At 51.4% G+C, this 20,075-nt stretch overlaps 1 protein-coding gene across 5 annotated transcripts; it reads right to left on the minus strand.

Annotated features, from left to right (window-relative positions):
• Window positions 1-4,116: 4,116 nt before the first annotated feature.
• ALAD (aminolevulinate dehydratase) lies at window positions 4,117-19,788 on the minus strand. 5 transcript variants are annotated; one of them, XM_082697011.1, is made up of 14 exons: window positions 19,643-19,735; window positions 19,028-19,068; window positions 18,108-18,265; window positions 13,591-13,779; window positions 12,656-12,706; window positions 12,091-12,187; window positions 11,622-11,757; window positions 11,437-11,520; window positions 11,259-11,347; window positions 10,927-10,982; window positions 10,739-10,826; window positions 10,567-10,653; window positions 9,912-10,041; window positions 4,117-9,306 (listed from the first exon to the last, which is right to left on the minus strand). In XM_082697011.1, the coding sequence occupies exons 4-14, from the start codon at window positions 13,701-13,703 to the stop codon at window positions 9,245-9,247; spliced, it is 993 nt and encodes a 330-aa protein (XP_082553137.1). In that variant the 5' UTR covers window positions 13,704-13,779; window positions 18,108-18,265; window positions 19,028-19,068; window positions 19,643-19,735; the 3' UTR covers window positions 4,117-9,244. The 5 variants fall into 5 exon arrangements, with proteins under 5 accessions (XP_082553137.1, XP_082553136.1, XP_082553138.1 ...); XM_082697010.1 differs by lacking the exon at window positions 18,108-18,265 and having other exon boundaries at window positions 19,643-19,740; XM_082697012.1 differs by lacking the exon at window positions 18,108-18,265 and having other exon boundaries at window positions 18,992-19,068.
• Between the last annotated feature and the right edge of the window lie 287 nt (window positions 19,789-20,075).

A 20,075-nucleotide genomic window follows, 5' to 3' on the forward strand; every position in this document is an offset into this window, starting at 1 on the left:
TCTCATTGAGCATCTGTCTGCTCTGTGCCTGAGCGGGGGGGAAAAAAGACGGGATTCCTGCCTTCATGGAACCCGAGAGGGGTAGACAAAGACCAAGTAAATATACAAGATTTCAGATAGCGATGAATACTATAAAAGCAATAAATCAGAATGGCGCCTTGAGCAGTGTGGCGCCTCTGGATCAGAAGGTTAGGGGAGGGGCAAAGATCTGAACCGCAGCCAGGTGAGGATTAAGGACGGGTACTTCAGGTTAGTAAATAAGAAGAAGAACAAAGGTGCTGGGGCCCCAGCCTGCTTACTGAGCAAGGGCGGTGGACCCAGGAGGTGGGGAGATGAGGGCGGACCTCTGGCCCCCAACTCACTCCGCAGGGGTTGTTGTAGGGGGCACTTTGGGTCATTATGCCATTTTCCTAGGAGCACACAAACGTGCATATATTTCTTTCTTCCTTCTTCCCATCCCCCCTCCCTTCCTTTTAAGCAAAACCTCCTCCTATATTCTAAGACTGGCCTGTTCATTTCATTCAAAACTGCCTCATCCTCAGTGGGCCCAGGCCTGGGAGAAAATACAAAGTGTGGAGTTACAGACCTTAGGCCAGGAAAGGAGAGCTTGACTCCAAAACTCATTTCAAGCAGGATTCCTACAAGTGGGAGTGGAAAGGGTGAATGGGAGGTCAGAGGTCCAGCTGCGTTTCACAGAACAGGTTTGAGATGGTTCAAGTTCCAGGGTCGCCTAAATCCAACTCCTCAGATTCTGGTCCCAGTTCTGCCATCTGACTCTCTGTGCACCCTTCACTGAATTCTTTTCCTTTCTGGGGCTCAGTCTCCAATCTGCGAAATGGGGGGATTGAACAAAATAACTTCCAGCTGAAGTCCAGGGCAGCTTCTAAGCTAGTTTCCAAATATGATTAACTTTGTCCGTGGAAACTAATTTCCTCCATATATAAATAGAGCATCCTTACGTCAAGGTTAAGTGAGAGCGTGTCAAAAAGCTCTTTGAGAAGTAGATGATTCTTATTTATTTTTAAAAAGATTTTATTTACTTGAGAGAGAGAGAGCACACAGAGGGAGAGGGAGAAGCAGACCCCTGCGGAGCAGGGAGCCTGCCAGGGCTGGATCCCAGGACCCTGGGGTGAGGACCAGAGCCAAAGGCAGACGCTTAACCAACAGAGCCACCCAGGTACCCCACATGATTCCTTAAGAAAAAATTATAGGGACACCTGGCTGGCTCAGTCAATAGAGCATGAGACTCTTGACCTCGGGATCATGAATTTGAGCCCCACACTGGGCATAGAGATTACTTTAAAAACAGTAATAATAAAACAAATTTTTATGTGAGTATAGTTGCCACACAGTTTCATTAATTTCAGGTGTACAACATAGTGATTCAACCTCTTTTATACATTCTGCTCTCAAGTATAGCTACCATCTGTCACCATACAATACTATTACGGTAGCACTGACTGTATTCCCCGTGCTGTAAATTTCATCCCTGTGACGTACTCCGTACCTGGATGCCTGTATCTCCCATGTCCCTTCACCTGTGTTGTCCATCTGCCCAGCTCTGGAAGATGATTCTTTTCAGATAGTCAAGTCTCCTGAGAGGTTAAGGGTTTGGTTTGGTCATATAACTATCTCAACCCCGGGCTCCTGTTGTACACAGCTGGCAAGTCCATTATAATCCATGCAAGTGTGCCCTCTGGAGTTGTGACCCTGATTTGGCTTTCACAGGAAAGCCAAATGACAGGTCCCCACTATTCTGAAAACAAGCTTCTTTCTGATTTGCCAGTTCAAATATGGGTACACTTGGGGAGACTGGCTGGCTGAGTTGGTTGAGTGTGTGACTCTCGACCTCAGAGTCATGAGTTCAAGGTGCACACTGGGTATAGAGCTTACTTTTAAAAAAAAATGGGCACACTTAATGGGTATAGTTTATCCCCTAAATCAGATGACAGGAATTCTCCTTGGAGGTTTTCATCCCTTGATCTACCCTGTGTGGCCTCTGACATGACTGCTCCTGGAGACACTTACCATGTCATTTTACTGAACACGGCCTTTGGTCCACTTCTCTTTGAGGAAGCCAAGCTTCTTATATGAGGCCTTTGCCCTTGAGAATCTCATACTCACATATAAGTAAACATGGGCTGGGGCCAGCAGACACATCTTCCTTTACTTTAAAATCTTTCATTTACTTAACATATTAAAATGTATCATAGAGAAAAGTTCAAACAAGTTTACATATCCTTGAATTTTTACAAAGTGAACGTACTCCTACAACCAGTAGTCCAACCAAGAAAAAGCATTTCTAGAACCCTAGAAACCTGGTCCACTTCTGCTTGCTTTACGCCTACAAAGGGTAACCACCATCCTGACTTCTAATTACATAGTTTAACTTGTTTTTGAATGGATTATAAATGGAATAATACAGCATACACTCCTTTGCCTTGTTTTTTTAAAAAAGATTTTAATTATTTTTCTATTTGAGAGAGAGAGAGAGGCGTCCCTGTCTTGTTTTCTACTCAAATTTTATTTGTAAGATGTATTCATGGGGGCACCTGGGTGGCTCAGTCAGTTAAGCATCTGCCTTTGTCTCGGGTTATGATCTCGAGGTCTTGGGATTGAGCCCTGCATTGGGCTCCCTGTTCCAAGGGGAGACTGCTTCTCCCTCTCCTCCCCACTCATGCTTTCTTTTGCTATTTCTGTCAAATAAATAGATAAATAAAATCTTAAAAAAAAAGATTTATCCATGTTGCTATGTGTACTTGTAGGTCATTCTACCTATAATATACCTTTATATGAATATACCACATTTTATTGTGTTTGGTTTTTAGAATTTGCTTTATTAAAAAATTTTATTTCAGAGACAGAAAGAGGGAGAGAAAGAATGAGTAGGGGGAGGGGCAGAGGGAGAGAAAGAATCCTTAAACAGACTCCCTGCTGAGCAGGGAGCCCCACACAGACTTGATCCCAGAGATCATGACCCAAGCAGAAACCAAGATCCATTTAACTGACTAAGCCACCTAGGTGCCCCATATTGTGTGTGTGTGTGTGTGTGTGTGTGTTTTAAAGATTTATTTACTTGTGAGAGAGAAACAGAAGTGGGAGAAGCAGAGGGAGAGAGAATCCCAAGCAAACTACACATTGAACCCGAAGCCTATGCTGGGCCTGATCCCACGACCCTGAGATCACGACCTGAACTGAAACCAAGAGTTGGATGCTCAACTGACTGCCCTACCCAGGTGCCCCGTGTGTGTGTGTTTAAAGTAAGCTCTACACCCAACATGGGACTTGAACTCATAACCTGAAAATCAAGAGTTGTGTGCTCTGCTAACTTAGCCAGCCAGGCTGCCCACCACCTTTTACCGTTGACGGGCATTTAGGTTATCCAGTTTTTGGTTATGGCGAGTATCAGAAAACGTCGATAGGAACGTTCTTGGGTATGTGTGTCTTTGGGTGAACACAGGCACACATTTCTATTGGATGAATTCCTGCATGTGGAATCCCTGGGTCATGAGCTACATGTATGTTCAACTTCAGTGGACAGGGCCAATTTTCTGAGGTGGTTGTGCCAGTAATGTCTGAGTTCCTGTTGCTACACATTCTCAACTGTTGGCATTGTCTCTTTTTAGAATTTCAGGCACTCTGATGGATGTATGGTGGTATCTCATTGTGCCCTTTTTAAAAAGATTTTATTTATTTATTTGACAGACAGAGATCACAAGTAGGCAGAGAGGCAGGCAGAGACAGGGAGCAGGCTCCCTGCTGAGCAGAGAGTCCAGTGGGGGGCTCGATCCCAGGAACCTGAGATCATGACCTGAGCCGAAGGCAGAGGCTTTAACCCACTGAGCCACCCAGTTGCCCCGCTTTTTTTTTTCTTTAAGATTTATTTATTTAGAGGGGGAGAGAGTGAGAAGGAGGGGTAGAGGGAGAGGGAAAATCTCAAGCAGACACCCTTCTGAGCACGGAGCCCAACCCAGGGCTCAACCTCTTGACCCTGAGATCACAACCTGAGCTGAAACCAAGTTGGACGTTGAACCCACTGTGCCACCCAGGGGCCCCTCACTGCGGTGTTAATTTGAATTTCTGTTGACTAATGGAGACAATGACTTTTCATATATACATTGGTCATGTTTTCATTTATTTTTATTTACACAAAAAGCATGAATACACCCTTGTTAGATATATGACTATAAAAATGCATCTGAAGCTAAGATAACACATGAAAAGCTGAAGTCCCCTTAAAATTGGTCCCTTCCCCGGGTTTGAGCACTGGGCATGGAGTTTAGAGACCTGAATTCCAGACTTGGTTTGTCATTGGCTTGTGTGAATTTGAACAAGTTCCCTTTCTGGGTCTGTCTCCCATCTTCACAATGAGTGTTGAGTGTTGAACTAGACCTCTCTGAAGACTTCTTTGATGTTCCGACCATTGTTTCTGTAGAGGTTACAAAACTTCACGTGGTGGGGAAGCCATTTGGCCCCATCTCCATCTTACCCTTTTCCCTTCGTAACTGAACCCCTGAGTTTAGCTGAGCCCATGGCTGTCCCCCTAGACTCTAGCTCCCAACACCCCATATACAACTAGGTGTGGCCATGTGACTAAGGTCAGACAAGAGCATATGGACAGAAGTGTTATGTGCAACTTCCAGGTTGTGACCTTATAAAGAAGCATCATGTCCTCCACTTGGCCACTCTCCTCTTTCTGCTGACTGAAGAGAGGAGCTAGTGGTGGGAACTGGACTTGCTATCTTTGACCACAAGATGGAAGCCAAGATGTGTTGAGGAGGACAGAACAAGGCAGGAACCAGGACCCAGCACACCATGTAGCTGACACGATCTGGACTGCTTGGAGAGAAACATTTCCACTTTAACTATCATTATTTTTGCTTATTATGACTACTGAATTTGAATCCTGACTAATACAGAGTAACTGGGGACTCACTTTAAATTGACCAGGTAGGGTTTTTGAGAAAGCAATGAGGAAGCCACAATCTTAGCAATAAAAAGGAGACTACCACACAGATTTGAGGGAAAGGCATTCCAGGAAAAGGGGACCTGCAAAGCTTGGAGACTCCACCAGACTTCTGTGTAACGAAGTAATGAAGCAGACCTGGTCAATTATGGTGCCGTATCTCACATGCCAAGGATTAACAGTGATGAAGAGGCTGGTCATGTGACATGAGCAGGGCCAATCAGAGACCTCCAGACATTTGTCATGATGACAGGAAATGATCTTTCTTTGGGATTCTAAGTCATAAAGATCATGTGGCTGTCAAGTGGCAAAAGCCATCTTAGAATAAAGCCAAGGGAACTAGGAAGGGACACAGTCTCCATGACAGCCTGTAGCCCTAGACCCCACCACACCTGACCTTGCTGAAGTCCAGTTATAAAGACAATCATTTCCTTTTTTTTGCTACTCAACTGGATTTCTGCAACTTGCAAAATATGTGGAATGACAGAATATGGGGTATGGCAACTCACATGCCCTAATTCATGGAACCGGCAGAGTCCATGTGGGGTATGGGGCAGGTCGGGATTCCTCCTTTCCTAGTTGGGAAATTGGTAGTAAAGTGGTGGTTAAAATGCCTGTTTGTTGAGACCCTCAGCCGTATGCCCACCGAGGCTATAGTTTTAGGGGTCATAATAAAAAAGTGAGGTCGGTGGAACGTAATGGCTATTTGTTGTGGCCTCCAGGAAGGTCCTATCAGACACAGACAAGCTACTGTCTAAGCAGGCACATCATAGGGAACTAGTCAAGTCTCACTGAGAGACCCTGAATGCTCCCCAGTTGTCTGTGATGCTTGGAATTCTGAGAACATGCCTTGCCAATTGCAGAAGCTGTGTCCTCTCTCTGCACAAGCATAAAAGTACTACTAGTGAGAAGAGGGCACGCAGCAAGAGACAGGGACTGAGAAGGAACTAGATCCCCCAGAACCGCCCACACCCTTCCAGCTTTCCTGCCTGGCCATTGTCTGTACACAAAACAAGGGGCTGGAACACTGACTGGCATCGCCAGTGACTAATCCGGACTCCAGAGGGCGCCCCGTCACACAGACCATGATGCCTGAGGCAATTCAGCCCTTGGTGTACCCCATTATAACAGCATCCTGTTAGGTCCCTAATTTGGCAACTGTTTATTGGGAGATGGTATGGCACAGTGGTTAAGTGTAGAGGCCCTGAAGTTGAACTATGTGGGCTCAAATCCTAGCTCTGATGGCTCAGTGACAGGGTTCTGAGCCCAATTCTGCCATAAACTAGTTGAGGGGCCTTAGGTGAGTCATAAGCTCTCTAGATACAGCTCCCTCATTGCAGACCCAGGCTAAATTTAGGACTCCCACTCTACCCTCTTCCAAGCTTTCCCATCTAGGATATGTCCTACCAGCCACCAGGACTCAAGCCAAGTTCATCCTTCCCATCTAATCTACCTCCTCCCACCCTAAAGTCACCACTGGAGTCCAGGTTACACATTTTCCCATCTGCACTTCGCCAGTGCTGTCAAATGTTTTCATAAAACGCAAAACCAAAGCGAGTTGTTCCACTGCTTAAAATCCTTCAAATGGCTTTTCTCTTGGAATAAAATCTGGAAAGGCTCCCCATCTTCCATAAACATGGCTTTTGAGTCCTGCCTGGTTTGGGCCTGCTCTCTCTCTCCCTTTCCAGTTCAGGCCATCTCTTCCTTCATCCTTCACTCTGCTGCAGCCACATCTGCTTTGTGTTCTTCCAGCTCACTCTAGAGAGTTCCCTCTGCCCGGAATGCTCTTAGCTTGGCTGCTCATCCCTCAGGTCAAGGCTTCAATGAGAGCCTCTCAGGGAAGCATTTTCTGATCCTTCAAACCCAGTCAGGTCCTGGTGACCTCCTTCACAGCACCTGTCATCCCGTCACTGTGACACAATCTGCCTCCTGGTTCTCCTCAGGGAGACTCCTCCTCATCCCACTTAACGTTTACTTCTGGGGGTCTGGTATCATGCAGCTGTCTGCCTCCCGTGGGGTTTATACCTAAAGAGCAAGGTCTGTCTCCTGTCTCTACGCCTACAAGAACCAGGCTCCACATTACCTTGGCAATGATGAGTCTGGGATGGCCCTGAAGAATCTTCCCTTCCCCACTAACCAAAAATGAGCTCAGGGACCGGGGGACCGAAGGGCCAGGAGACAAGAAGCTAAGAAGCTAACATGACCGAACATTCTGGTCTGGTCAGAGCCCTGAGGCCCATCAGTGGCTCATCTCCCATTAGTGTTGGGGCCTTCAGGTGGGAGTTCCAGGCTCAGGCTCCTTGGAAGGTGAAGCTTTATTTATGCTTCTTCAAGCCCTGATTTTGACTAGTTACCTCCCCAAATGCTGAGGACAGGGTGAGATCAGGTCCCCAGTCAGCTGCAGCACTGAGGAAGACAACAGGGAGTCAGAAGGGACTGGTCTCAATAGAGGAGCTCTGCTGGGGGTTAAGAATTCTACATTTTAAAATGCATTGTACTGCTTAAGGTCGGACTTAAGCTTGCTTTGGCCCTAGATTTGGGATTTGTAACTCTGCAGGTGGGCCCTTTAGGTAGGGCCTTAACTTTTACTATGGGAGACATGATGTGTGTCTTGGAAGAAAGCACTCATCCAGGGGCTCAAGCCAGAAACCCATGAGGCCATCCTTGTTTCTTCCTGTTCCCTGGTTAACAGTTCAGGCAAAACTTGCTCATTCTGGCTCCAGAACATATCCTGAATACCTCTACTTCCTCCTCTCCCCACTGCCACCCCAGTCCAGGCCACTGTCGATGCTCTGTGGGGTCTCCAAGAGCCTCCCAACCAGTCTCTTTCTTGCTTACCCTTCCCTTTTTGCACAGCAGCAGAGCGTGAAAAAGTGGAACACACATAACTTCTAGTTAAGAATCCTGCAGATCGCTTTCTACCCAATGCCAAGTAAGACCGAGCTTCCTACAGGTAGGCCTGCAGAGCCTACCTTTCCAACCTCCAGTCCTATCACCCCCTCTGCTTCCTCATCCCGCTCCCAGAAGCTCTGCCAAGCTCCTCCCACCACAGGACCTTTGCACAGTTTGTGTAATTCTTGTGGCTTCTTCTGCCTTTCCCTCTGCTCTCTGGAAGGATCCTTTCTTGTCCCTCAACCTCAGGGAGGGCTTCTGGACCACCCTCTCAAGAGACACCCTTGGTTGGTTATTCTGTCAAGCCCCTTTCTTTCCCTCAAAGCACGGATTACAATTTGTAATTGCTTTGTTTTCTTATTGTCATCTGTCTCCTGTTCTCCCTGCAGTGATTCCACACAGACAGACAGGCTGAGATCCATCCTGCTATAGCCCAGTACCCAGCACTGTGTCGAGGCACCAAGCAGATGTTGTCAAAAATTCTCTTCAACAGAAAAGCCTTTCTGGGGGCGCCTGGGTGGCTCAGTGGGTTAAGCCACTGCCTTCGGCTCGGGTCATGATCTCAGGGTGCTGGGATCGAGTCCTGCATCAGGCTCTCTGCTCAGCAGGGAGCCTGCTTCCTCCTCTCTCTCTCTGCCTGCCTCTCTGCCTACTTGTGATCTCTCTCTGTCAAATAAATAAATAAAATCAAAAAAAAAAAAAAAAGAAAGAAAGAAAAGAAAAGCCTTTCTGGCTTCTAGTTCTCCAACAGTCAGGAACTCTCTACTTGCTTCTCAATTTTGATCCTCAGGCAACGTTTGTGCTCATTAACAAGTTAAGTCTTCTTTGGGTCTATGGCTGAGAACAGAACAGGAGAGCTCAGGTAGCCTGCCAACATGGGCCTGTGTGGGAATCACCTTCCAGTGGAATTGAGGCACATCTCAACTCTAAACCTGGAGATGTCATTCTAGGCCTCTGTCCCGGTGCCCAGCTCTGGTGCCAGAGGCCTCGGGGTTTCTGGAGCTTTTTATGATACAAGATGTCACTTGCCCTCCTATACTCCTAATGCTCCAAGCCCCTCTGTGAGGCCCCACCAAGCCTGAGCCCTTACCTCCTGGTGGCTTTCAAGCTGAGGCCACACCAAGAGGAAGAGCTGGGGTAATGGAGGTGAGCCTCGGGGCTGAGCCAGGGGAGGGATGGGGAAGGCTGGGGGAGCCCGGGAGGCTCGCGTGGTGAGAGGGCGCAGGCTGACAGAAAGCCCCCAGGGCTGCTGGGCGCTGGCCAGCACGTGAGTAGGAAGAGGGTGTGAGGGCACAGTTCTAAAGCAGCATTTACTTTGGTTTTCACTTCTCCAATGCCCCGGGACCTTTGAAAAGTTCTAGCTATTGGTCTTGTGCATGGCCGCCATCACTCCTCCTTCAGCCACTGCAACAACTGAGGCGTGTAGTAAGTGATGATGATGTCGGCACCTGTGGGGGGGGACAGAAGCAGGAAGCGGGGAGGGGCCAGGCATCAGCTCTGGGCACACCTTCAGGGAGTCCAGGGCCAAGGAGGGGGCAGGCGGCTACCACGAAGAGGCACAGCCCGCGGGCGTCACAATGTTAAGGCTGAGCCCGCGTGCTGTGTGACCCTGGGCAGGTCATTCTCTCTTGCTGGGCCTCAGTTTGCCAATGTATAAAACACAGAGTGGGAGGAATGAGTACGTTGTAAGGGCCATTCCCGTGCCACCCGCACGCCAACACCACCGGCTCCTGTCTGTGGAGTGATGAGCATAGGCCTGTGACCCATATCATCGCACACAGTTCTCCAGACAACCCGCCTCGGCTATTTGGTCCCCGGTTTGCAGACAAGGACACTGAGTGCACGCAGCTGGCTTGGCTACGGTCTCAACACCAAAAAAGTCACCCGAGGGCTCTGTTTTCTTCACTGCTGCTGCACGTTTGCTCCTGCAGCTCCACGGCCCCTCCTGATATTTCCAGGCACAAGACTCCAGGCTGTCTCATGACTTTATTTCCCCACAAAGTGCCCATCAGCCCCCTGCGCAGGTCAGAAAACCCCGGCCCAGCCTGTTTACCTGCGCGGCGGAAGGCGGTCATGGCCTCCAGAACAGCAGCCTTGAGATCAAACGCCCCGGCCCGGGCTCCGTGCCACAGCATGGCGAACTCTCCGGAAACGTGGTACACGGCAAGAGGGAGCTCAGGGTGCTGCCGAAAAGCAGGGTGGGTGGACAGGTGGAACCTCCCGGAGTGACCCTTCCGCCTTGCCCAACCTGTGAGCATCTGGAGCCCCGAGCTCGGTGTCACTACTGTTGGCAGCCAGGCCCAGCCTTTTTTTTTTTTCTTTTTAAGATTTATTTATTTTAGAGAGGGGTGGGGGCAGAGGGAGAGAGAGAATCCCAAGCAGACTCCCCGCTGAGTGCGAAGCCTGATGCTCCATCCACTATCTTGAGACCATGACCCGAGCCAACACCAAGAGTCAGATGCTCAACCGACTGAGTCCCCCAGGCGCTCCAGGCCTCCCCACTCTTGAACTGGGAAAGCCCAGTGGTTCAAAGGCTCTGGCTAGCCCTGGGGCAGATGCCCATAGTGGTTCCTGGGCAGGGATGCGGTGGTAGGATTCCTGCTCAGGAACCCAGATAGTCTGTGATCTCTGAGTCTGAGACCCCAGAGCCTGTGGACAAACTCACTCCTCTCCCTGGGCCCCGGCTTCTCTCTGCTCTGCCTGCTCACCTTGTCCTTCACCTCCCGCACAATGTCCAGGTAGGGCATTCCCGGCTTCACCATGAGCATGTCGGCTCCTTCCCGTACGTCCCGGGCCTAAGGGTTGAAATACTGTATAGGGAGCGCCCAGGAGGCAAGATGGGAATGGCCCAGCCAGTGGGCTCAAGCTCTGGTCACTCACCACTGCTCGGAGGGCCAGGCCTCGTGCTCCCGGCGGCAGCTGGTAGCAGCGGCGGTCTCCAAAAGCTGGGCTGGACTGAGCCGCGTCCCTGGGAAGAGGAGGCATCAGCGAGGGGGCGGGGGTGGGGTTCCAGCTTTGGGTGAATGGGTGAGGGGTTTGAAAGCAGACCCCTGCCAATCCCCACTCACCGGAAAGGTCCGTAGAAACAGGATGCAAATTTGGCACTATAGCTCATCACTGATACCTACGGGGAGACAACGGGGGTCAAGGTTCAGACATCCCAGGGTGGAGGGACAGGGAGAGGAAGGTTGTGCGCTGGGAAGCAGAATGCCTGTGGTCTATTCCCATTAAAGCTCTGGGCCTTGATTTTCCCATGTGAGATGCAGAAGCTGAGATGGATCTCAAAGACCCCGTCCAGGGCTGTTTTCACTTCCATGACTCTAGGCAGGTGTAGGGGCAGGGATGGTCCGGACTCTCTCTGTGCCTTCCCCCCACCCCTCGCCACACTCTCCGCCCCTACCCTGTTGCCAAGTCCATGGGCCATCAGGGCCTCCTTGATGGCTTCCACGCGTCCATCCATCATGTCCGAAGGGGCGACCACCTGACATCCTGAGGGGTAGAGGGTGGTCTTCAGAACCCCGGGAGCCTGCTATCCACTCTGACCCGGAGTTCCTCCTCTCTGCCCATGGCTCACTCACCTGCCTTGGCGTAGGCCAGGGCCACTTCTGCCAGCCGCTGGCGGCTCTCCTCTGCCTGGAATGCCCCATTCTTGCTCAGCAGCCCTGCAGGACAGACAGCTGGCTTTGGGGGAGCATCTCAGTCCCTGGCCCATCCACCCCGGAGGAGGACTAGGCGGGGTGGGAGGTGCAGGGAGGGAGCTCACCACAGTGGCCATGAGAGGTGTAGGGGCACAAGCAGACATCGCAGGCCACCAGGAGGCTGGGGAAGGTCTTGCGCAACAGGCGGATGGCTTCGATCGCCGGAGAGTCCTCAGAGTCGGCTGCAGAACCCCGCTCATCCTAGTGGCAGGGGAAGGACAAAGAGGTACGTCTGCTATGTGAGGCCTTAGAAAAGCAAGAACCAGACCAGGGAGACCAGCTCCCTGCACGAGGACATAGTAAGGACTGTCCCCATTTTACACAGGGCACTTGACCTGTCCAGTCAGGGTGTCACACCCCTACTTAGCTTTCTGTCCCTATGCGGGTGCTGTCATCAGGCAGGGGCCATGTCCCCTCACCCTCGCCCCAGGGCCAGCACAAGGCTGTAATGAGGGCGCTGTCTGTACGTGAGCTCAGCTCACCCTCACCCGGCCCTCCCTGTCCTCCCCTCAAACTCTGCTTCTGATTCTCCACCTTGGGGACTCTGCTAGGGACTCCAAAGACCAGGACGCAGCGCAGGCCCTCTTCCACCAGGGGCTTCAGCATCTCTTCCAGCCGGTTCACCCCATACCTGTGTGGAGTGGGAGCAGAGGGGCTGAAATGAGCACGTGGCAGGCAAGGCTCCCCACACCTCACCACCCCCCACACTGTTAAGAGTCAAGTTGCACATGGCACCAGGAGAGCTCAAGTCTCACAGTACAGAGAGGGGTGGGAATGCATCCACCAAACAGATGGGAAAACCTGAGGCCCCTAGAAGCAGAGCTATGGAACTCAGCTGTGGAAGATTCTTACTGAACTCCCACTGGCAGCTCGGCTCTCCTTTGCAAGGGACTCTGCTATGACATCTCTGGTGATGAATGGGTAGCTCATTCCTTTATGTGGCTGCCTCTTCTAACTCGGGCCTTGAGAAAACTCTTTTATCTACGGAGCTCAAGTAAGGTTCTCCAGATCTTCTACCTCTTGGGTCTGCTTCCTGGCACCTCCAGCTGGGAACTCTCTCCCTCCTTCCTCCCCTGGCCCTCCCCACCACGTCTCCTACCTGGCCACTCCTGGGAGGCTGTCGATGGGCTGTACATCATCAGGAACGTCCCTGCAAGAGCGGGGGTGGGGGGTGGGGGGGCTATGGATTAGGAGCCGTGGGAAGGGCCAGTGGTGAGGGCGTGACTGGGAGGGATGGCTGGGGAGATGGGAAGGTGGATGGAGGGAGGAGGTTGGGGTCCAGTGTCTGGTTCCCTGCCTGGCCAAGCCCAGGGCCTGAAATAATAGGAACAACAAGAGTGACAGTGACAACAGAGGCAACGGGACTAAAAGAACACTAATCATATGAAGGAGTCCAGTGGCTATGGACTTGGGGTTCTGAAGTCAGAAGGCCCTCTTTGCCTGCGATCCCAGCCACTTGCTGGTTGGGTGACCTTGGCCCAGTTGTACCATCTCTTTGAGCCTCAGGCCCTTCATTTGTCTTTGGATGGGTTTGTTCATTCATTCAACGAACGCTGAGTGCTTATGATGCACAGGTACTATTTACTCTCTGGAGACAAAAAGTGAACAAATAAGCACAAATCCCTGCCCTCGTGGAGAGGACAGTCTAGGGGACACTATCCATACTTTCTTCCCATGACAACTGTCAGGACTGGAAGAGATAATCCATGTACGCTGCTTAGCACAGTACTCGGTATACAGCAAGCGCTCAGTGTCAGCCACTGCTATGATGAATAATCATGACTGCCACCGCGGACACGTACATAGCTCTTTGCAATCTACAGAACGCCTTCTCAGCTTCTGTCTTCTCGCAAAAGCTCAGGATGGCAGGCCAGGGTTAAAATCCTTATTTTCCAAATGGGAAGACTTGAGCTCTTTTCAAGGTTTGTTTGGTTCTGAAGACTGTTGTCCTGAACTCTCTCTCTCTCTCTCACACACACACACACACACACACCCCTGGCAGATCAGAGGCCTGGACCATTCCTGGGGACTCACGTGACAAAGATGGGGTAGATGAGATTGGAGGCACTGAGGGGTGTGGCGGCTGCCTGCCAGGCGCGAAGCAGTGGGTGGAAGTAGCCGCTGTGCAGAACTGATTGGGGCTGCATGGCGGCAGACAGGGGCAACGTGGAGGCAGGCTGCTGGGCACTGTGGGCTCCTGGGGCGTCGGCTGCACGCCCAGCTCTGAGGTGGGAGGGCAGAGAGCAACAAGAGGCATGTCAGACACGGCCCCTGTCCCCAGGAGATGGTCCCATACCCTGCCTGTGCTCCTCCCAACTCTTGTCTCCACCGTTCTCTGGCCTGTGCTGGCCAATCCCTGCTGGTCTGTGACAAGGCTAAGTACAGGAAGGGACATAGGCCCCTCTGGAAACTTTCTTAGCTATCAGAATCAAATAATCTAAGATTTTAGCTTGTATATTTTATGGTTTCTTTTTCTAAAATGACATTTCTTTAGCAATTCAATACATTTTATTTATTTATTTATTTATTTTTTTAAAGATTTCATTTATTTACTTGACAGAGAGAAAGATCACAAGTAGACAGAGAGGCAGGCAGAGAAAGAAGGGGAAACAGGCTCCCCACTGAGCAGAGAGTCTGATATGGGGCTTGATCCCAGGACCCTGAGATCATGACCTGGGCTGAAGGCAGAGGCTTAACCCACTGAGCCATGCAGGCGCCACAATACATTTTTTTTTTAAGATTTTATTTATTTGACAGAGAGAGAGCCAGTGAGAGCAAAAACACAAGCAGGAGGAGTGGGAGAGGGAGAAGCAGGCTTCCTGCTGAGCAGGGAGCCCGATGTGGGGCTAGATCCCAGGACCCTGAGCCAAAGATAGATGCTTAACTGACTGCGTCACCCAGGCACCCCTAAAACAATTTTTTAAAAATATTCTATCAAAAAAAAAATCAATCTGTGATGGGTTAGAAATTAGTACGAGGAGCTGACACTTGAACTTTGTTCATTCCATGAAAAAATGTGTGTGTGCTTGGCAGGAATTTTAGATAAGGAGCAAGAGAAAAATCACCAGTAATTCTATCTCTAGAGAAAAAGGTAATTCTACCTCTAGAGAAAAGCACCGTTAACACCTGGTACAGAGACTTCTTGTACCGCACAACACACACTAAGAGGATTAAATAGCAAGGGCCTGACAGACATGGACAGACAGACAGACAGACCCCCTAGAGGGGGACCACAGGCAGCCCTTTTTTCCAGTCTGAGTGCCCCCTGCCGCTCCCCAAGCACCAGCCACACTTGGCCACTCTCTGGATCACCCCCACTCCCCGGTTCGCACCCCTCCACCCTTTATCCAAAAGGTTCGTGCTCTCCGCAACACCTCCTCACCCCTAACTCCTATCTGGTGGCCCCCTTCCCTCTCCTGCTGAAGCTTCTCGTGCCCAGATCATAATCTCTCTTACATAACAGCTCTCTGTGGTGCAGCGTTGGTGGTATAGTGGTGAGCATAGCTGCCTTCCATAACAGCTCTCTGTGGATATATTTCAGCTCATTCCAGGAGACAGAGCTTCTGCAGGGCATGGTCCGCGGTAAGCTCATTCCTGGACTCCCCTGCCCCTCAACCCCGCCTGCGGGGTAAATATTTAACTTCATGAAGTACAAGACAGTGCACCCTAAGTGCCAAACAAGCGAATGTAAGACAGAAGGAAGCTGGGGCGTGCACGTGTTTCTTGAGCACCTACTGCGTGCCAGGCCCTGCCAGGCACCCGTGCACGCGAGTTCGAAGCCCTACCCGCCCGGGCAGGTAGGGCTGCTGGAGGCTGTCTCAGACAGGAGCTGCCCCAAGTGAACCATGAGTCCCAAGGCAAGTTTGGAGGTTGGAAGAAGCTTGTTGGATGAAGGCCGGGTGTGGGAGGGGTGGCTTCAACTTTGTTTCTCAGATGAGTGGGTTCGGCTTGGCAGAGGAAAAGGGGAGAGTGTTCCCTCAGGAAGGGAAGAAAGGGGCCAAGGTGGGGAAGGGGGAACGGGCCGTGGGCTACTGTGAGGACTGAGGAGGCAAAGGTGATGTGTGTACCAGGGAGGGAGGGGACAAGAGGAGGCCAGACTTGAGGACAGGGAAGATGAGGAGGGGGTGGGGGAGTGGCCTGCTCAGAGCCTGGCTTTAGGCAGATAATTTTTGCAGGCAGAGCAGAGCTGAGCCAAGGAGCAGAGACACTCGAACAGGAGTGGGGAGGGGAGGAAAGGGAAGGGCCATCGTAAGGCAGCCAAGAGGCAGTCTCTTGGGGCAGAGGCTCTGAGCTTGTGTGACCCAGAGGGCAATGGAGACAGAGACAAGGCAGGAAGAGGGTGGTTGGGAGCTGAGCTTCTGGAGGTGCCTGGGGGAGATACCCAGTAGCCAAGTAGTGGGGAGAAGGAGCCACCGGTGTCTCCTTGTATGAATGGGACCTCAAGGCAAGGACTTTTTCGAGGTTACACTTAGTGAGTTAAGAGGCTAAAACAGCAGGCCTGTGAGCCTGATGTGTCATCTCCCAGGCAGGGAGTGGGGAATGGGGGTCCCCTAGCACACTGATAAGGCCTTTCTCTCCAGTCTCTCAGGCCCCTTTAGTGCCCTTCCAAGCAGCTCAGGGGCCCACTTTTATCCATCCTCCTCCTTGGCAGGGTTGGTGTTATCAGGAGCCACACAGGGACCCACCCTCCTACCACACCCCCCTCCCGGCGCCAGCCGCATCATCTGACACAGAGGCAAGTCAGGTCTCCCCAAAGGTGTCCAACCCCCAGATGAGCATTCAGTCATCAGGGAGACAGAAAGTCCTGAGTGCCCATTTTGTGCAAGGTTGGTGGTCGGGGTCTGCTAGGGGTTAGCTCAGCTCAGAGAGGTTATGTCCCTTGCCCAAGACCACACAGTTGGTGAGCAAACAAGCCTGAAATTGAATCTGTTCTAGACAATGAGTACAGGGTCTTATCTACCATACCCCATAATCCTGATGAAGACTTGGTTCCACAAGCATCTCTCTACGTCTATTATCCGCCTTGTGGGTGGGAGAGATGGAGAATACACGAGAGGAAAATATACTGTGACGTTATGTGCTGGGCACTGGACTAGGTACTTTTAGATTTTATTAATTAATTAATTTTATTTACTTATGTGACACATCACAAGTAGGCAGAGAGGCAGGCAGAGAGAGAGGAAGGGAAGCAGGCTCCCTGCTGAGCAAAGAGCCCAATGTGGGGCTTGATCCCAGGACCCTGAAATCATGACCTGAGCGGAAGGCAGAGGCTTAACCCACTGAGCCACCCAGATGCCCTAGGACTAGATACTTTTATATATATTATCTCATTTCACTGCAGAGACTGTTCCAACTTTCAGTGATAAGTAAATGGAGGCTCTGAGAGGTTAAGTGACTTGCTCCATGTCATTCTGGAGAGTCAAGTTGGATTTTGAACCTGCCTCTGATTCACTTCCCGGAGAACAACCTCTATAGCAGGACCCTGGCTTCTGGAATTCAAAGCTACATTCTAGTGGCCTCAGCTCCCCATCTGTTTTAGAAGGCTGGGCAAGCACAGGCCTCCTGCTTATCAGAAGCAGCAGAGCAGGGCTGCCTAGGAGCTCTGCAGCCCCAATTTTACCATGGGGATGGGAGGGGGGCAAGGGAGAAGGGTGAGAGTGAGAAGGAGGCTTGACTAGGACAATTCTACTTGCATCTGTTTAGTTTTAGGGTTTAGGGAGAGATCTGCTTTGAGAAACAGGTGTCAGTGCTGAGAAAGATTTTAAAACGTTGAAAATCACCAATCTTGTTCATCTCTTAGATTCTCAAGTGGAAAATGAGGTGCAGAGAGGCAACAGGACTTGTTTGACATTGAGCAGTCAGTCAGGTGCAGAGCTGGCCTTGACCATGAATGAGTCTCCTGCCTTCTAGTCCAGTGCCCTGTCACCTCAACCACACACAGTCATTTTGTTACAATAGGCACTTAATAAATAAAATAAATAAAATGGTCCCCGAGCCAGAGCTACCTGTTTGCAGAGCCAAATCCATGCCAAGGCTCTGCTCTGCAAACAGTCCCTCAAGACTGGGAGATTTCCACACACTTGGGTTTGGGGGGCATTTCTTCCAAGTTAAGGGAGCCTCCAAGCCACAATCCTGTGACACCTCACTGAAGACAGCAGCAAGTCACCATGAGACCCAGCACCTATGCTCACCCACATGAGAACAGGTTAGCTTAGCTGGAAGGCAGGACAGGGCGGTGCAGAAAGAACCTTATTTTGGGGTCACACAATCCCACGTCTTTTCTGTGCTGTGTGACTTTGGGCAAGGCTGCTGGCCTTTCAGAATCTTTATTTCATAATCTATAAAATGGGAATGATACTATCAACTTGCAAAGCTGTGGAAATCAGATTAGAGATAGGAGGTACGTGCCTGGCATCAGGGAGCAGCCCAGTGAACATGTAGCTACTTTTATCACAAGGAGCAGAAGGGAGCTGGAAATATCACCCCCTACCCCAAGTCCACACAGCTGTGCCTTCTGCTCCACTCCCAGGAGGGAGAACTTTCACTCAAACCTGGTCACCGCAGGGTCTTCCCAGATATCTCAGGTGGGGTCCCTGTCTTCCAGCAGCTTCTGTGGTGAGAACTAATCTGGACAGATGCAGAGGCAGAGGGGTGGACTAGATGCTATCTATGGGAGGGGCCTGTGTCTCCAGGGGTCAAGCATGGCTTCCTGAGAAAGGAAGGTTTGCAGACTGATTATGAAGGTATCTCCTTCCTTAGAAGGCAACTTCCCCAATCTGGGAGTAACTATGTTGGGCCCCAAGAGCTGCCACTGTGGGAAGGAGGGTTAGAAGGAGCTGCAAGGCCTGAATGACACCCCCCCCCCCCACCACTATCATGCTGTGCTCTGCTGAGGATTTCAGAGGCTGTGCTCTTGGTGCAGACGGCTGGGAGCTGCTGCCAGCTCTGGCAGTCCTGGCTGCTAGCTGGGGAGGAGGCAGTCAGGAGGGCCACCTATGGTAGAAGGTGACCAGGGCTGAGAAATCCAAAGCCCCAGAAGGGCCCAGGATAGCAGCTGTCAGGCAGTTCTGAAAGGGGACCAACTAACTCCCTGTTTATTCAACCCGCATTTCCTGAATCGCTACCCATTGGTCTGCCCCAATGCTAGATACAGGGGTTAAAGAGAAGCATGAGACCCAGGCCTTGACCTAGGGCTTTGAAGAGCCCAACCTTTTCTGGGTTTAGCCATCTGGAGCTATAGGGAGAATCTGCCAGTTTCAGACTCCTAGAACATCTTGGCTAAATGGATCCTTAAAGCTTGTTGATTACATCATTGAAATTGATGGTGAAACTGGTCTCAGAGAAAGGCAAACACTAGCTCAAGATCAGGCAAAAGGTCAGCGGCAGATCTGGGGCTAGAATCGGGGTCTTCAGAAGCCCAGTTCTCAGTACACACCTTGATACTTCAAGTTGATTTCAAAGCTGTGCTTACCAGCAGAGGTGGGCTTGTGGAGAACTCTGGCTGAAAGGGGGCTGGGGGAGGAAGGAAATAGAATGTTGACTCTGGACTTGGCTGCAACTGGCAGCCTGATGGCTAAGTATAGGTTTTGGACTCTGCAGAGGTGTGTTCAAATCCTGATTCTGTCACTTTCTAGCTGAGCGATCTCAGTTTCTGCACCTGGTAAATGGCGATTTGAACGGACCTCAAGGTCTGCTGTAGACTTAATGGGCCAATGGATGTGACCTATGTTTAAGTCTAGCACAAAGCGTCTGTTACTGCCTTCACTTCCCTCCCCTGTCCTTCGAGGCACTTTGGGCTCTGTACTGATGGAGAATGCCCTAGGCGTCTCCAAGGGAATGGACCCCAGAGAGGGGAGGCAAAGCCCAGAGGCGAGCCCCCAAACGTACAGCTACGCGGGGACCCCAATCCCGACTGCAACAGGGCAATCTAAGACTCCAAACGGGGGCTCCACAAGGACTCTGTCTCCGGCTGCACCGCCGGCGCTTCAGGCGCGCACGGCACGTTGGGACCTGGGGACAAGAGACTCTTGGTGCCACAGTCCCCTCCTCCAAGTCCGCCATCTCCCCGAGTCCGCTCCCCACTCACCTGGTTCCTCAAGGGCTCCCAGTTGCTGCTCCCGCCACCACCGTAGTGCGTTCTACTCTCCCGGGGCCCACGTGGGGGCGGGGCGACTCACCCGGAAACAGCTCCCCCCCCTTGCAGCCCGCCCCGACCAGCGTGCAAGCCACACCCCCTGCGAGCACTTTGCCTGCGGGCTGGTCAACTCGGGCCGCGGCTCCGCCCACGCCCCCTCGAGGCCTGGCCAATCGGGTGTGCGGAAGGGCGGGCGGGTCCGCGCCCAGCCCCTCTAGGGGCCAGAACTTGAGCGGCGGAAGGCCCACCGGAGCCCACGTTGGGGCGCAGGGGCGGTGCGGGCGGGGTCCCTGTGAGTCCGGCTCCGAGGCGATTAGACTCTTTGGCGACCTCCTCTTCCCAGCCTAGCGCATACTTGGCGGTGGTTAATTGTTGAAAGAATAAT

Source organism: Mustela nivalis (genome assembly GCF_964662115.1).
Source record: "Mustela nivalis genome assembly, chromosome: 13".
NCBI classification, from domain to species: domain Eukaryota; kingdom Metazoa; phylum Chordata; class Mammalia; order Carnivora; family Mustelidae; genus Mustela; species Mustela nivalis.

Coding starts and splice junctions, on each gene's coding strand:
- ALAD (XM_082697008.1), bottom strand. CDS start 15,071: ATGGAAGGCAGCTATGCTCACCACTATACCACCAACGCTGCACCACAG. Junction 13,780..15,012: donor GCACCACAGAGAGCTGTTAT/GTAAGAGAGATT, acceptor CTCCCACCTCAG/AGCTGGGCGTGCAGCCGACG. Junction 11,758..12,090: donor TCCCTAGCAGAGTCCCCAAG/GTGGAGAATCAG, acceptor CCCTGCCACTAG/GATGAGCGGGGTTCTGCAGC.